This window comes from Hemibagrus wyckioides, linkage group LG17, assembly GCF_019097595.1.
Source record: "Hemibagrus wyckioides isolate EC202008001 linkage group LG17, SWU_Hwy_1.0, whole genome shotgun sequence".
Lineage (NCBI taxonomy): Eukaryota > Metazoa > Chordata > Actinopteri > Siluriformes > Bagridae > Hemibagrus > Hemibagrus wyckioides.
Genome location: NC_080726.1, coordinates 13,932,146 through 13,949,106, shown reverse-complemented (window position 1 = coordinate 13,949,106; position 16,961 = coordinate 13,932,146). Strand labels below are relative to the sequence as shown.

Sequence of the window (16,961 nt, the reverse complement as noted above, 5' to 3'; positions counted from 1 at the left end):
GATAAAACTCATACATAAATATGTCTTTCCTGTAAAATACACATATAGTAGTCGTGTTCTTAGGAAATTTAGTGGTCAAGGTGCCAGGTTAACAGTTAACCTATTTCACAGTGAACAGAACAGTTGGTCCTGGGGTGACCTGGCACTCTGCAGGTCATGCAGCAGCAAAACGAAGATTGGGAAACCAGAACCAGCATGTATCCCTTGTCTCCTCAGCGTGCTTTCTCCTGATTCAGAACACACTCCTGCAGCTGGGGGCTTGTGGTGGCCAAGACAGATTGAGTTGTGCATTAGGAAGAAACGAAACGGGGATCAAAGTAAACAAAAAGCCCTTAATCAGGCTGCTGGGTCTGAGCAAATGGCAGTGAGAGAGTCTGCCTAATTACTGCCCTTACTATCAAAGAGAGAGAGAGAGTGAGATTGAGAGCAAGAGAGCATGACAGAGAGAAGGATTGAGAGGGGGGATGAAGTCTGTAACCCACACCAATACTATACTTATCCCATCTGATTGTTTTGTTTTGCACTTTAATCTCAGTGTGGCCGCAGCTGGCACTGGTTAGTGCTCTCACGTCACGCTGTTCCTCAGGCTGACGCCGTCATGGCCTTTAAGACATGGGCACAAACAGACATACACCTTGTGGATGTTGCTACTGGTGTTTAATGTTTCAGCTTTCCCTCACTCTCGTTACCTACTCCTTCACTTTCATACAACTGTCACAAGTGGGTTTTTTTTTTTTTAATTAATAATGAAAGGTGTGTGTGTCTACATGAGTGACACCACTTTCCAGCCAAAGGGTTACGCCAACAAGTTATGAAAACAATCAGGCTCCGACACTCAGGCACCATGTGCCATAACACGGGGTGAATAGGGAAAAGTGGAGAAGCTTATTAATAAGGGCCGAGCCTCCATATTTCAACCTCATTAAAGAATGCTTTCAGAGCTGGACAGGTAAAGGTGGCAGGACCCTCACTGCACCCACCGAAGCCCGCTTTCAATTACACCTAATGAAAACCTAGTGTAACCTGCCGTGCCCTAACGCACTCCAGCCTGCAGCTCAGAAGGCTACCAAAGGCACATTTCTCATATTCTCATTAGACGTAGAGCCATGCTGACTGAGTGGAGATAACGCAGAAGCTGCAGGGCTTCTGACATTCCTGCATGTGAATTTTCTGAGTGAGAAACATCTACCTGCATGCAGAGGCCAGCTTCTGTTCTGGAGGATGGAGAGGTCAGGAGGTCAGCACAAGAAGAGACAGTACCAGTGGCATAAAATAAAAATATTAGCAGTGCGTCCTGGTACAGAATACAGCACACACATATATGGATATGATGGACAGTAGTCTTGTCTTGCTCTTCTCTGAAACACAACAATGTGATAAGTACCAGCCCTCCCTACAACGCATGCACAAGTGCACTCATAAAGTACACTCATGTAATTACTAACCTGAACCACGGCAATGGCAAAGCATTAACACAGACGTGAGAACAGCCATAATTACACATAGACTAATTTTTTCACTTTGTCTTTCAGACAAAAACATTGAATAGTTATTGGAAATGAGAAGGATTTTTAAAGGGTGCATGGAGCACATACAGTTAATACATTTAATCAAGATTTAAGACTATATGTAATACTTTTATGCATAATAAATGCTTGAACTGATTTATGAAATGTGAGTCTTTAAGGTTCTTCATCTCCTTGAACCTAGAAGCTGTAGGTGAAGCTGTTGTAGAGTTGTAGAAGCTATAAACCAAGTTAAATAAAATCAAAAGTTAATTGAGATTTACAGCCTTTTAAAATGCAGATGCATACATGGAGACTGTGACTGATGCTTTAATTAAATGACCAGCAACACTATTGTATACAACGAGCACTGAAATGTGTCAAATTAAAATCTGTAAATTCTACTGAAATAAAGACTTATTACAGCTGGCAGTGTAACTGAGGCCAGAGTCGCTTTAAACCTGAGACTAAAATGCAGGCTGGCAGGATGCAAGGTTCATGCCATTTACAATTACAAATCACTCCAGCCTCTGGCCTAAGTTGTGTTTTGATTCAATTAGCTGATGTGATTGTTGTCTATAATCCTAAATACGCCTTTGATTAATGAGTGCAGTCAGCATGCTAGCTCCAGGGCTGGACTCTATAGTGTCTAGTAGATAGTGGTAATGACCAAAGCTTCACTTATGCACAGATACAGAGATTCCTGTAGCCCTGAGGAACAGCATAAACCTGCATTCAGCTGGACTGTCACTAAGAACAGCCATAGTTCCCACATTAACCCAGTTCACATTAGCCTGCAGGCTCACCAACACTCCTCGGCATACACACAAGAGAGTTTCACTTTAATAAATGGCGTAGTTAAAGCTGTATGACTGAAGCACATTCAGCATGAAGAATGATGCCTCATACTCAAACACGATTTGTGCGACTGTGACCTTTGTGTAAGCAGATCCACAATCAATATTTTATTTGTGGTAAATGGTTTATATCTTAAAGCACATCTATGTTGTGAGAAAATCAAGAGAGAAAAGAAATGTAAGTGATAAAAAAGGGAGAAAAAAAATAGAAATATCTGTGGTCACAACACTAAAAATTGTGTTTTCCAGAGGTTAAGGCCATTATATCCAACTGTGCTTTATATCAGGAACTGTGGTAGCAGTTGTACTTTCACCTGAAAGTCTGCTGCTCAGAATTTAATCTCAAATGTCACTAAAAGTTGTCATATATTTCACACATACATCACTTACTGATTACACATGTTTTACAAATAATCTATAATTAATTCATCCATTAGGAATAAATAAATAAATAAATAAATAAATGTTCTATTGCTCTTAATGAACTTAAATGTTACAACAGTACGACTGTGTGGTCTAGTAGAACATGCTCACAGCAGCTAATACTGGACTCCAAGTACCAGTCTGCTTCTCTAACACCCTCTCTTAGGCTCCCCATAGTGCAACAAACACTTTCATTTAACAAAATGTGTACCTGAATATATTATTTGGAATAAACAGAATGAAAGCAAGGTTCATGCATCTGCTAGTGAGCAGTCATGTATGGGATAATCCAAAGACCATGTTTATCAACATGAACGCACAGCATTCACTCAATTCATCCTTAGTAGCTGCCTGGTCAGAGGTGCAATAGTTGTATCTATATGGGAACCTACTAAGCTAAAGTCATGTGTGCATTTCTAGTTGAGACAAGTTGAGTGACATAGAACTGTCAAAAGCCAGAACTCACAGACCATGTGGACAATGCTGGAATTTCGACTTCGGTTTTATACCCCAGGGGAGACGTAATGGGGAAAAAAGGGCATGCTCAATACAGCCAAACAGAGCTACAGCTACGGTATAGAGCACTTCAAACATACAGATATACAGATATGTGGAGCACTACAAACATACACATACAGATAATGGTGTTACGTTACACCACTACTTTATGGAAACCTTATACTGCATTTCAAGTTCTCTAAACACTAGCGTGCTCATGCCCTCCATGTCATTAACAGGTCCTCTTCCACTACCACAATCTTTTTCAAAACTCCCTACTCAACTGTAATCGCCTTATGGTAGTTTCAGTTATATTACTGAATACTAATGATTCAGTTATATTTCTGAATGTATATTATACTGATAGGAGAGTTTTTAAGTGAAAGAGCTTTTGCCCATTTCTCTAGCAATTGACCGTCTGCGCTAGGTTGAAAATGTTACACTATTCAGCCACAATTTACAGCAAAACAGCAAATCCACAGCATCAATTATACTAATGTAGCCTGTAAATCATAAAAATCTATACCTTTTTTTTTGGATATTTTTTATATTCATGTAGTTCCCTGTTCAATACATTTGGGAACTCCTGGTTGAGAAAATATAGACACACAGATAACTTTAATAAGTGCTCACTTTCTCTTTCCCTTCTGCCTTACTATCACTTGCTCTCTTTTTCTCTCTCTCAAGTCCCATTTTCTGAGTGCCACTCCCTTGAGCAAGCTGTTAAGTGCAATCTCCAAAAAGCCCATCAAATTCATCGTTGCCCTCCTTGCTGTTTCTTCCTCACTTCTGAGGCTGTGGTGTGGTCAGTAAGCCTGGGACAGTGACAGAGTGGCAAAGCTGAGATAAATGATACAATAAGATCTAGTTTCATGACAGGGAGAGAGGAATGTACAGATAGTAGGAGAGGATGTCGAGGAAACTGTGGCATGACTGGATGCTGAAATAATTCTTCACCATCTCACACTGTCACCGCACATTACACTCAAACTCTTGGCTGGCCAAAGAGTGTGACCCTGGAATGAATGGGTGAGTGCTGAGGGGAAGAAATAATGATGGTGCTTTCTCTTTCCACTCTCCACTCCCCTTAACTTTTAGTCGCTGTGACAAATGATCAAATAATATTCCAGAATATACTATTTGAATAGCTCACATGGACAGTGTGTGACATTAAAACATGTGCCATCCTTGTTATCTTCACAATGTAAGTCTTAGGACAGAATATTAAGTGAAGTTGAGATGCTTTTAATTATTATTTTTAAGCTCACAGTCTTTATTATAATGCTTTATAATGTCTGTGTATAAGTGATCTGGGAGAAATAAGCAGCTTTAGAAACCTTGCTATGAATGTTACAAGGTTTCAAACATTCAAAAAATAGGTACTGGATATCAGAGAAAGAAAAACCCACATAAGTTTCGGTCTACACTGTGTGTATATGTGTGTGTGTGGAGTTTGCATGTTCTCCCTGTGCTTCAGGGGTTTCCTCAGCGTACTTCAGTTTCCTCCCTCAATCTAAAGACGTGTTGTAGGCTGACTGGCTTTTCTAAATTGTCCATAATGTGTGAATGGGTGTGTGTGTGTGCAGTTGTGCCCTGTGATGGGTTGCCCCAAGTCCCAGGATAGTCTGCAGGCTCCTTGCAACCCTGTGCAGGATAAGCGTACAGAAACTGTTTTATGTCTTCAGGCTCCAGTGGAAGTGGCTGGCTCTGTGTTTTTTGTTCGGACCACAAAGCCGCTAGCATGTCACACTGTGCCTCCTGAGTGACGCAAAAGTTCCATTTGTCCTTCAAGACAAATAAGACATTTGAATGTATCTGCTTAGGAAGGTAAGTGCCTGTTTTTACTATGCAAATATAGGCTGTGCAAGTCTACACATAAGTGCTCTACACTACACTTGAACTTTAATACTCTATCTCAACTCAGAACTCCAGTTTAGCACTAGCTTCAGCAGCAGGCTGAAAGAAGCCGGATTAGCAGCAGGTTTGTTTGTGTAATTTATCATACGCGCTGTGAAAGCAGGCATTGTATGATTGATTAGCCGTGTGCTAATATCTTGCGTGGCAGGCGGCTAGGCCAGTGCACTTTCGGCTATGCGTTATTGCTCTAGAGATTGCTATCTTTTGCTGTTAAAACGAGCACTCAGTCAGATAATGGCCCTCCATTGCACAGATGAATAAGTGTGACTCAGTCCAATCCAAATAGCAATATTACCTTCATCAACCAAAAATGGCAAACAAAATGGAGGGTTTTACAAAGCCAGGCTCAGAAATTGCTCAGGCTATATGTTTGATGAGCCCACTTAGTTATTAGGAGTAGATGATTACGAGCTGCCGTCAGGTTAAACAGGACATTCACTTCATATTTGTGATAAACTTTTTCTTTTATCTTTTAATATCAGGCAGCCATGCGAATACGTCACACTGAGATTCTCTTTAAGATCTAATCTTTATTCCACCACAGATTACTCATGGGTTTTCTCGGAAGAATGAATTAATCTTGTGAACACACCAGCTGCATATTAGTACACAGCTAACCAGGATTTCTTCTGCTTCTATATCTGTGTCTTCGTCTGCATTGTCCAAAAAATGTCATTGAGTGTCATTAAAGTGCACATTTAAAGCAGCACTTATTGGCAATTGGGTCTATCTTGAACATAATGTACATCCTTGTCTTCAAGCAGAGGACTAAAAAAAAAAATAAGAAAGTGGTAAAATTGGCAGTTCTTTCATTTCACTGTGGAAAACATCCAAAGCCTGCTTAAATGCAGCTCAAATCACAGCCATGCTTCAATAGCAAACCAGAGCACTGAGTCATGGTCATCTCGATCACTGTAAAGTGGCTAGAAAATAAACAGACAGTCTCGACACTGCTAGTAAGACGTGCTTCATTGCCAAAATTCTGTTTGTTCACTAACTGGTAGAACTTTGTGCTATGTGAGTAATAAAACATGGTGGGGCATTCTGTTCTAGAAAATAATCAACACCAGCAGCAGTGTGATGTGGACTGATGGGAAGCAGAGTTACTGTTTTGATTTCCAATAACAGCATACCATATAGTGTTTTTCTCTTGTAAATAAGAAACAATAATAGTAATTAATAGAGCTATATACAGCTTTATCTCTGATTGTTACAAAATGTTGCTACTGGAGACTCCTTCCTAAACAACTGATTTTCACTCTAGTGATTTTCACTGTTTTTAATCCACTTATATGGACTGACATACAACTCAGTATGCAAGTTGCTATGGCAGAAATGATAATACTTTAGATATATATTAGAATATGGGTATTAATGTAAACCTTGCAGCCGGAACTGCTGTCAGACTTGCTGTTAGAGAAAATGAATCAACCCTTCATGACCAATCTTGTATCAAGCCTTCAGCTGTGATGTGGTATAAGAGTGTATTGTTCCCTATTTTAGTACAAAAACTGCTGCAAGTAAAGCAGACTGCAGCATAATGGTGTGTGTGTGTGCGCATGCACCCATGTTGTTATAAGAAGTGTATACTTGTGTGGGTGAAGCACATGTTTTCCCATTAACCTCCAAGCATGACTGTGTGAGTGCCTGAGTAAGTGTGTGTATGCATGTGTGACGGACTTTCAGTGTTTGTATGTATACATTTGGCCATTTGTGTTCACCTACGTGTGTCCATGCGTGTCTGCTTGAGTGTGTGTGTGTGTGTGCGGGCAGTGTGGAACTCCCCCGAAGGAATGTTAAAGGATGTTCTGGGAGAAAGACTTGGTACTTGAGATCTGTCGCAAACATCCTCTTCACAAAGCAGCCATTGTGGCGTGGCCTGCTAGGCCAGTGTAGGTTCTCCGTCAAGTGCACAAAAAGACATCAGCTCTCGTAAGTGTTAAATGAGAACCCACAGTTAGTTCAGGGAACGAGACATAGCTTCCTCACCCCTTTATATTGCCATCTACTGACAACCCAAAATCTGCAATTCACTTCACAAAAGTATGAACATAAATACGAACAGAAAATGTTAATATTTCAGGGTATCAGTCTGTTTGATTTTGGGGTGATGGTAGCTCAAGTGTTTACGGTCGTTGACCAGAAGAAAAGGGATCAAGCCCCAGCACCGCCAAACTGCCACTGTTGGGCCCTCGAGCAAGGCCCTTAACCCACCCTGCTCCAGGGGTGCTGCATCATGGCTGACCCTGTGCTTTGACCCCAACCCCCAAGGATGGGATATCCAAAGAAAGAACTTCACTGTGCAGTAATGTATACACAGTATGTGACAAAGACAACTTAACTTAGATAATAAGACTGACAGTAAGAAGAAGTATTTCATTTGATGTTTCTGTGTACTGTAAGGTAGCAGGTTTAAGAAAGAAGTGTACTTTTCTGCTCACTGGTCATAATGAAAAATAACTATAATCCCTGGGTTTAACCTTAGTACAAACTGACATACTAGTGGTATGAACTGGGGGAAAGCAGTGCTTCATGTCACCGAAAATGCTGCAGTCCTGGACTCTTCCCCTGCTAAAAGGGAATTTATGTTGGTTAGTACCAATCACCAAAATCGAATTTGCAACATGTCACTGGGTGAAATCTAATTTCAGGATGACTGGGTTTCAAGAGTCTGTGAAAAACAGCCCCATCACCTGCTGAGGGCGGGGAAGAACAGACTTCCGTCTCATCAACCCATCATGTTCATTTTCTCTGAAGAACAGAAATAGAAATGCATCAGCAAGACATGACAGCAGGGAAAGACTGATAGGAGGTAAGGGCAAGATGGAAGCAATGATGGAGAATTAGTTAGAGAGGAACATAAAGAGAAAAAGAAATAAGTCTTGTCCCATGACAGCAAGGCAGTGGAATCTTCTCTAGAAGAAAAGACATGTGCATGTGCGTGAGATCTTAAGTGCGGAACCATCTGCCTCTGTTTTTCAAAGTGACTGTCACTGAACCTGCTGCCTCAAACGGAGTGTGTTACTACTATAAAGAGAGCTTTTGGGTATGATATACACCACCTAAGGTATGATGTAACACTACACACACACACACATTTAAATGCTACAAAGTCATCTGCTAATCCTGAAACCTACTAAGCAACAACTCATTCCTACTGGAGATAACAATAATGATAAGTGGAGGAATATCAGTATTTACTCATCTTAATCCTCTGTGGTAGTTCAGGAGTATATGATTAGATTTCTTTTCTGGATGGTTTTCAACTACAGCCGTGGCGTCTGGCTAAGACACAGACACAGGCTGATAAAAATGATAGTCGTATCTCATCAGAGGCTCCAGCAGTATGTCCCCAGTGCCTGAGTGGCTTGTTTAGCGCTTCCTTCCACAATCCATTTTCTAAGCAATGCTCTGGGCTTTCTACTGAAGCAAAGGGTTAACTATGTGTTCATCTGCCTTGCTAGAGGGCCAAAAGTTGAGTGTAATGTGATCAGTAATGAATTTTGTGTTACATTAGGCTGTATAAATGGATGGACAAGCGCAGACTACAAGTGTCCGGGAGTCGGCCTTAATCTAATGATGCAAAAATAGAGACAGAACCAATTACGAGGAGGGCCAACTCGGTGCTGCTGCAGGGACTGCAAATGAATAGGTACAAATCAAATTAGTGCCTAATAGACGCGCTACGAGAGAGGGCCAGTCGATGCTAAGTGCATTAGGGCCTTGTGACCTTGCTGCTCCAAGCAGCGGCGTGCAGGATTCAACCTCCATCTTCCTTCAGAAATCAAAGGGACTCTTGTTTGGTGAGGGGGAGGACCAAAGAACTGCAGCTTCTTAAATGAGTTAAACATTTGGATTGCCCAGAATGGCAATTCCTCCTTCTTTTTGCTTCCTTTTTCTCTGCAAACAACCTAATTCATTATTATAAAATGTGCAATTTCCAAGTTGATCTTTATAAGAAATCACTTTAATATGCCAGAACCTTGCTTTTAAAGGAATTTCCACATTTTTCTAAACTTGAAAAAACAGTAAACGATACATACTACACTGTGCACTTTCTCAGGTCACAAAACAAAATAAAAAACAACAATTTTGCTTTGTTGGGATGGGTAACTGATGAGAAGTTTTTAACAAAGTGCAACGATTTGAGCACTGGAACACAGCCTTCAGTTTTCACACAATGAGTTAGATAAGCAGGATTCATATTTCTTGTTAAAAGCTACAAAATTCTGATAAATTTACCTTTAATATGGACCTAAAATACATAAATATTAATCTTTAAAAGGCAATAATCAAAGATGTACAAATTATGTTGGGGTTATGAAGCTGTCAGTATGCATGCAAAGAGATCAACAGTCATGACTTTGTAATTCACCTGTTCCAGAGCCCACAATATCTCTGCTGGGTGACTCAGACATGGCTTCAGCAAGCCTCTCCCTCAAGCCCTCGTCTGTGGCATCCACAGAGGACATGTGACGCAAACCAAAACTCTCAGGCCAGCTGCCACACACCTCCAGCAGGGTCACACTGTGGTCAAATGTGCCTGAGAGAGAGAGAGAGAGAGAGAGAGAGAGAGACAGAGAGAGAGAGAGAAATCAGACACATATAACATATGAGCGTCAGCCATGTGCTGTAAATATATCTGTAAACTAGTCTGTAGTGTTGTCTGTATCCAAACTCTGTGACAGGTGTCACAGTTCACAAAAAAAAAGACATTTTATAATAAACAGCAGAGAGGAAATTTAACCCCACACACATGCTTGGGAAAAAAAAATTGATATTGATCCAAGATTATGCCTATATGAAAGACCTCAGTGTGTCCATGTGTTGTACTTAGCTTCATCTCCAATATGCTTTTAAATAAATTTCCAATAATAGAATTAAATCTTCTCACAACTACATCATATCCTATTGGGCCACATGTCTTCACAAGTATTGCAGTATACAATGCAAGCTTTATGTTGTTGTACAGTTAAAAGGGGGGTGTTGAGAAAAGGGAACATGACAGTCCACTGCAAGAATCTGTTTAGCCTTACTAATCAGATAAAACTTAGAGTTAATAGTAGCATTAAATCTTAAAAATAGCATTCTGAGTGGATTTACACTGGTTTATTTGTGAAAAAGACCAAACGTTGATGCTGTGCTCATGGTAGCAGAAGGCAAGAATTTTGTCTTGCAAACATTTGCCCATAGAAAAAGAATACTTACTGATCAATAAGCTGTGCATTTCATATACTAAATTCATTTTTATCATATACTTAATTATTATTTGGGAATAATTTGCTATTTTCCCATAGACCTTTAAAAAATCTTATCCATGCAACATGTTCAAAAAGTTAATGCATAGTGTTGCACCAGAAAACAAAATTTTATTTAGATTTTCCCTCTAGTTCTTTGGATGAGGTGGTCACAGTTGAGCTAAAGAAATGCAAAGGATAAGTGAAGAAAAAAGAATCCAGCACTCACTAGTCTCCTATATAATGGTGTATTTAGGAAGTGTGAGACAGTGGCGTTTCTGGGGTGTCTCTGCACACACACTTATACGCTTTGTGAAGTACAGCTGGGTTATCAGAGACGCTCAAAAGGAGGCCTTTTGATCTTTGGGCCAGTGGCTATCTGCAGTGGCCTGTGTTCCCCTGTACAGCCTCAGCCACACTCCAGGCCTCTGACAGGCCATAATGACAGGCGAGAGAGAAGCGCGGCCGACCAGCAGCCCATTGCTGATATGGTCGCGGGGCCCTACTGCTATCTGCTGTAAAACACCACGCCGGCCAGACACACACAGCAGATAACCACTTCATAAAAAGCTGATTGTCCCATGTCTGACTCCTCAAAAGAGTGTACACTCCAACAGAACCAGCTTCAAAGCCACAGTGCAGGACCACGACCACACAAATAGATCTGTGTGTCATAAGAATGTTACATCACACATCCGAAGTTAGGATTTAATTTTCTTTTCCACAGGGTAGAACTTGTAATTTTGGAGGAAAACACAGCGAGGAATGGAGTATCCACATGGAGTGCAAAGTACATATGTGTATATCTGAACATTTGGGAGGCTTAGTTGGGATTTAATCTGAGTGTGTGTGTGTTTATAAAAAACAGGCCAGCAGTTGTGCATGCATGAATCAAAGCTAAGCTAGAGAGAGACAGAGGCACGCACTAATACATGTAATTCCCTTCACTCCTATTGATCTAGCCTTAAATGATGAATTTCAGTCATTTAGGTAAAAAGGTTGCAACAAAGTAGTTGCATGCAAGTCATACACAATTGCAAAAATGTGAAAGAATCAGAGTGACTAAGACAGAAAACGATAGAGCCGCGTCTCTCTCACTCTTAGTGCTATAGTGAGGCAGTGGAGCAGCAGAATGACATCGGCAGAAGGGAAGAGCAGGTCAGGAGTTCATGCCGTCCACCGGGGCAGATCTCTTCATCAGAGTGGCTGACAACCTGCCGCAGCCTGCATTCCTCATTCTTCACACCCCTCAGCTTGAGACCTTGCCCAATTAAATAATAAACGCCTGCCAGAGGATGAGCAGTACACTGAGAAGTCAGTGTCCAGGGCAGCAGCACATGGCCTATCCCTCAGCCCAGATGCGCCTGGTGAATTCTCAGTGTTTGATTTTACATCTCTTGGAAATCTCATCTGTACTACTGAGCAATGTGGAGATGATGTTCACACGAATGGCAAAGAAATACGAGGCAGAAAAAAACTGCAGTGTTTTTCATTATGCTAGAATCCATGTGGATTTGTCCTACCCCAGCTGCTGGAGAATGCAAGGCTGTTTATCTCACACTGCTGTGATTTGAGGATTTAATGTAGCGTGCATTCACCTTTACAACCATGCCTCGTGTCAGAAAGGCCAGATTTCTACACGCACATCAGAGGCAACAGGATGCACATTACCTGGTTTCTGGGCTACCAGAGCATGACACAACAACCCAAACACCTAAATGAGCAGCTGAATCACATGAGGTGGGATTAATTCAATTAAGTTTTATTATAGGGTCATAAATGAGTTCAGGTAAATGAGAATTTATGACTGGAAAAGCACTTGTTAAAAGCAGGTTTGTTAATGACTGTCACCTACATCCAAAAAACAACTCATTGGCTAGATGGAAAATCCAGTGCATAAATCAGAAACTGTCAGGGAAAAAAACAAACAAAAATAAAAAGTAAACAGCGCTCCAGTGTAGAAAAGCGGTACCACGCTATGCATGCTAATGTCAGAAATGAGAACACCCAGCTTTCACACAATGGAAATCAGCAAAAAAAGGGGTCAAATTGTGTAGTTATTACATCCAACATAAGAATCAGTGGATTAAATGTGCTCGAGATCAGAGTACATAGCCGGTACTTATCAACTTGCAGTGGATCTGCTGGAGTGAATGTCCTCTTTAAAGTGTCCCCGCTAGCTAACTCGCCAGATAAGCAAAACACTGGGCACTTTAGCTGGCTTTATTTCTGTAACCTTTGGCTTTCCTGTCTGCGGCCTCCCTTTATAATCTTTCACATAGAGGTTATTCTAAAGTGCTACTCCTCTCTCACTCACACACACCATCAAGCACTCCTGAGACTCCAGACTGGCAGCATCACAGGCACGGGTATCACCACAGAGGCCATGTAGAGCTGAAATCTGCCAGAAGTGTTTAGCAGTGTTGTGCGAGTGTTAACGTATATGTAAGCTTCATGGATTAACAGCATGATATGCAAGCTTGGGGAATTTTTTTTTTCTCAGAGACACGAGTCTCCACAAATTCGTTACTCTACATATCAGCTTTTAAAACATTTAATTCCTCACTACTCTCATTTCTCTCGCCCTCTTTAGCACAGAGAGTGTTAGTAATCCCATCAATAACCACGCTGTGCTTTTACTCATGTGCACCCACACACAATGCATTCCCAGTCCTGCACTCTCTCCGTGCAATTAGACTTAAACCTTTAATAGCATAGAGTGCAGTGTAGGTCTGAAGCAGTGTGTGTGGCACCTATACACCCTGATCCCATTCAGTTGGGTGTGAGAACTTGCATCTCTTAAAATGGGTAGATCAAAGCTAAGCTAAGTTAACTCCTGCTTCATGCCACTTCAGGTGATAAAGACTTGTCATTTGACAGTGAAAAAGGTGTGCAAATAAGAATAGGAGCCAGTCTTGTCATGTCACTCTGTTCTGTTTCAGCTCCTAAACTTCGCATGGATTAAGCAAGGCATGGAATTTTTGATTTAGAGACTACATGTCTGCATTCCTCAGGCTAGCTGTGAAAGATCTAAAACATATCCAGGCCTCTGAGAAAGAGACAACACAGAAGCATGACTCACTGACAGAGATGGGGAATCGGTCAACCCACAACTGATCCAGCACAACATGGGTGTGAGCTATGAGATACAATATTATATAATCAGTATCAGTGCTTTACCTTGGAATCATAAACAGAAGGACTTGGAGAGTCCTACATTATAAACTAAATAGAGCTGCAAACACAAACAGCCCAAACATGTTTCTATCCCTGCACAGTTTAGTGACACACACTGATGTACAAGGATACTTGAATAAGCATTCACATTTGCATTCTAGCTACAAGCAAGCTGAACACACGAGCAGTAGATGTCTTTCGACTTGGAATTCGTAAAGAAGCGAGAAAGTGTAGGATGGACTCCGGAGTTCATACAATCATAGCCATAAGCACATAAAAAGAAGAAACTGATCATAGATGAACACTTAAAAATACACACAGAAGTTCACTGAGTGTACTTTAGAGTAAAAATTGGATTCAGTGCTATGAATGATCAAAGCAATGTGGGCAAGTCATGATTACTAGAGGTATGATTGCTGCGGGTCTTAAAACATGTGCTTCTGAATTCATTCCCAATGAGAGCTCAGGATGGCAAGGACTTTCTTCCAGCATCAGTCCCTGACAAAAGTAGGAGACAAAAACTGTAGAACTACAATATGGAGAGCATTCTTGGGAATTCAGCAGATCGTATTAAGCCATGGTGCTGCTGATTGGCCAGAAGGTGCAAAGAAGCTTGGTTTATATTAATGTGCTTGTTAATGATTTATCGTTTCTATAGTAACAGCGTGCATACAGAACTGTAGATGCTCCAGATAAACAGATAAAGATGTGTAATCACTGATATGTTCATTTAGTATTTAGTTTTGCCAGACAGAGGCAGAGCTTTTCTGACACAGGAAAGTGTTTCTCGGAAACATGACAAGCTGCATTTACTTGTAGTTCATTTAGAAATTAAAAAAAAGAGAGGCTGGTGAGGGAATAGTGGGTTATAGCTTTTGTGAAGTAATTGATGACAAAATAAAATGTTTCCTGGAAATGTATAACATGCAGTTTTGTAAATCATGAAAATAATATAATCGTCGAAAATTGCCATGGTATGAGACAAAAACACTTCGGGCGATATCACATCAACCCAACATAATTATTTTCCTATAACAGCATGGTCTCTTATGTTTTATTCCATACTTAACAGCTAATCAGCTGAATCAAACTGAAACCAGCCTCATCTGTGAAAGCGCTATTCTTTAAGTAAGCCTGGCTGTTGAGTGTTGGGGGTTGGTTTGGGGTGGGGTCTGACAGCATTAATAATAAAGACAGTCTTGGCCTCAGAAATGATTAAAGGGGAAAGTTATGCTCGACACAGAGCAGACGCTGTCGGGTGTTGTTACTGACAAACTGGCCCAGTGCTTTGACAGCTCTGGTGAGGAGCGGATCCTCTTAAGATCTGTAATGAAAAAAGTTCACAAACACACACACACACGCACGCAGCTACAGACATACACAGCACTATAAAATGCCAATCAGTCCAATCTTTCACCAGAATAGACACGACGTGTGAATATGCTGTATATACATACTGTAAGTACACGTTTGCATGTTTGCTTTGATCTAGGCCTCCTCCATTCATCATAGCTCCTATATTAAGCTTTCCTAAAGCTAACTATGGATCAGTATGTGCATGCCCACTTAAATAAATCCTTCCGTACGTGAAAACAATATCACTAGGTACAGCTAATAATGGAGATGAGTGAAGAGGAGTTTGCTGCAAGCCTAAGCAGCAAGGCTCTTAATTGACATTAAAGAGGATTACATTACATAGTAACTTAATGAGTCAGGCCTTGTTTATGCTGAGACGTTAATGTGATTCGCAGCTACTTGAGTGCTTCTACTTCCCTGACAGGCTGGAACACACTCATCACCGCTCAGTCCTGCAGGACCAGATATCAAAAGAAAAAAATACCAAGTTTATCTCTAGTCCATGGAGCAGCTAAACCCTGAGATATACTAGACTACTGGGTCTACACGCCAAACCTCATCTTATAACCTTATAAACATTTGCTCACAGTATCGTGTGTCAAAGGTGCCTTTTAACCAAAACAAAACACACTGAATTGATACAGTATTATACTTTATATTTTATTAAATGGCAAGGTAACAGTGCACACACATCCATCCTAACCTCAGTGCATCATCACAGCGAGTGTCAGAACGAGAGTCTCAGATCTACGAGAGATGCATGAAATTTGGGGCAAAAGGTCAAGATTATCATTAATCAAGCTGTGGCTTGTTCCAACACAGTCCATCTATCAGACCAGTGGAAGCTGAGCTGCAGAGCTGTCTGGGTCAGCCGGCACACAGGTGAGTGATGGATGAAGCCTTGATATCCAGAATTCACACACCTGCACTCACAATCAGTGTAAGGATTATACAAAAACATCAGGCTCACCTTTAAAAACATAGCGTATGAGTAATAAGTGAAGCACAACTTGAAAGAACTACATAGTGATACTGTGACAAAATTGGGATTTAAAACTGTTAACTGGAATTTGTATTTCAGATAAATATATTAAACTTAGACAAGCCTTATTTGCAGCTGATTATATTTCAGGAAAGTTTCTGACTTCAGTTATGTCTTCTACAAGTGAAATGAACATTAACAACAACAAAATATTTATCTGGAATTGGGTACACAAATGTTTCTGTAAATGACAACGCTAATTGTGCTGCTACCTTCGTCATGTACATAAATACAGACATTAGCTCAGGTCCACAATCAAGTCAGTGATGTCTTTTTTTATGCTTCACCTTCAAGGTGTTGTCCTTGGGATGTTCTGCCTTTTCTCCACACTTCATTTGTCCATAAAGCTGTTGCAAAAACCCTTCTAGATCCTCTTCATAATCCTGTTTCTTCTTGTGGCTGATAGAGGTTGTGGATCATGCAAATAAACTTCTGTTTTATGTGATTAGTGTATTATGATTTACTTGGTTGATATTTTAAAGGCTTTGCTATGCGGCCTTGATTACACTGTAATTTGATGCCACGGTCATCCTTGGATGAAGTGATCATCACGAATTGTTTGTACAACGTTTTGGAGGGGAAAAAACATTTTTAGACTTTGGATCCATTTTTCCATCATGCTTGCTTGTGTAGGCAGACTTTTGTTTACATCTTTCACCTCAAAACCAGATGCAAATAGCAAAGTTCAAGGGGTTAAAAAACAACCCCACTCACTTGTGGCTTATTTATGTGTATACTCTGAAGCGAACACGAAAACTTGCGCAAACAAAAACAACTGTCTGTAATTTGTGATGATACGCAAAACTCGGCTAAAAAACTGAAAGAAGACATGGCCCATTATGTCTGAAACACGTTACTTTTTTTCGTTTACAATATTTCCTTTACTAGCTTTTCACGTTAGAATATAACTACAAAACAAAAGATCACAAATATGGTGTTATTTAATGTA

The 16,961-nt window shown here is 40.6% G+C and overlaps 1 protein-coding gene across 3 annotated transcripts in view; it reads right to left on the bottom strand.

The window, feature by feature from the left end:
• bcas3 (BCAS3 microtubule associated cell migration factor) overlaps positions 1-16,961 on the bottom strand; it is a 195,618-nt gene that overhangs the window by 3,952 nt on the left and 174,705 nt on the right. For 2 of the 3 annotated variants that reach the window (XM_058413601.1, XM_058413602.1), the window contains one exon: positions 9,576-9,743. In XM_058413601.1, coding sequence (XP_058269584.1) covers positions 9,576-9,743 — 168 coding nt within the window. Of the gene's footprint in view, positions 1-9,575; positions 9,744-16,961 lie in introns of those variants that run through there. The other variant, XM_058413604.1, reaches the window with a different exon arrangement.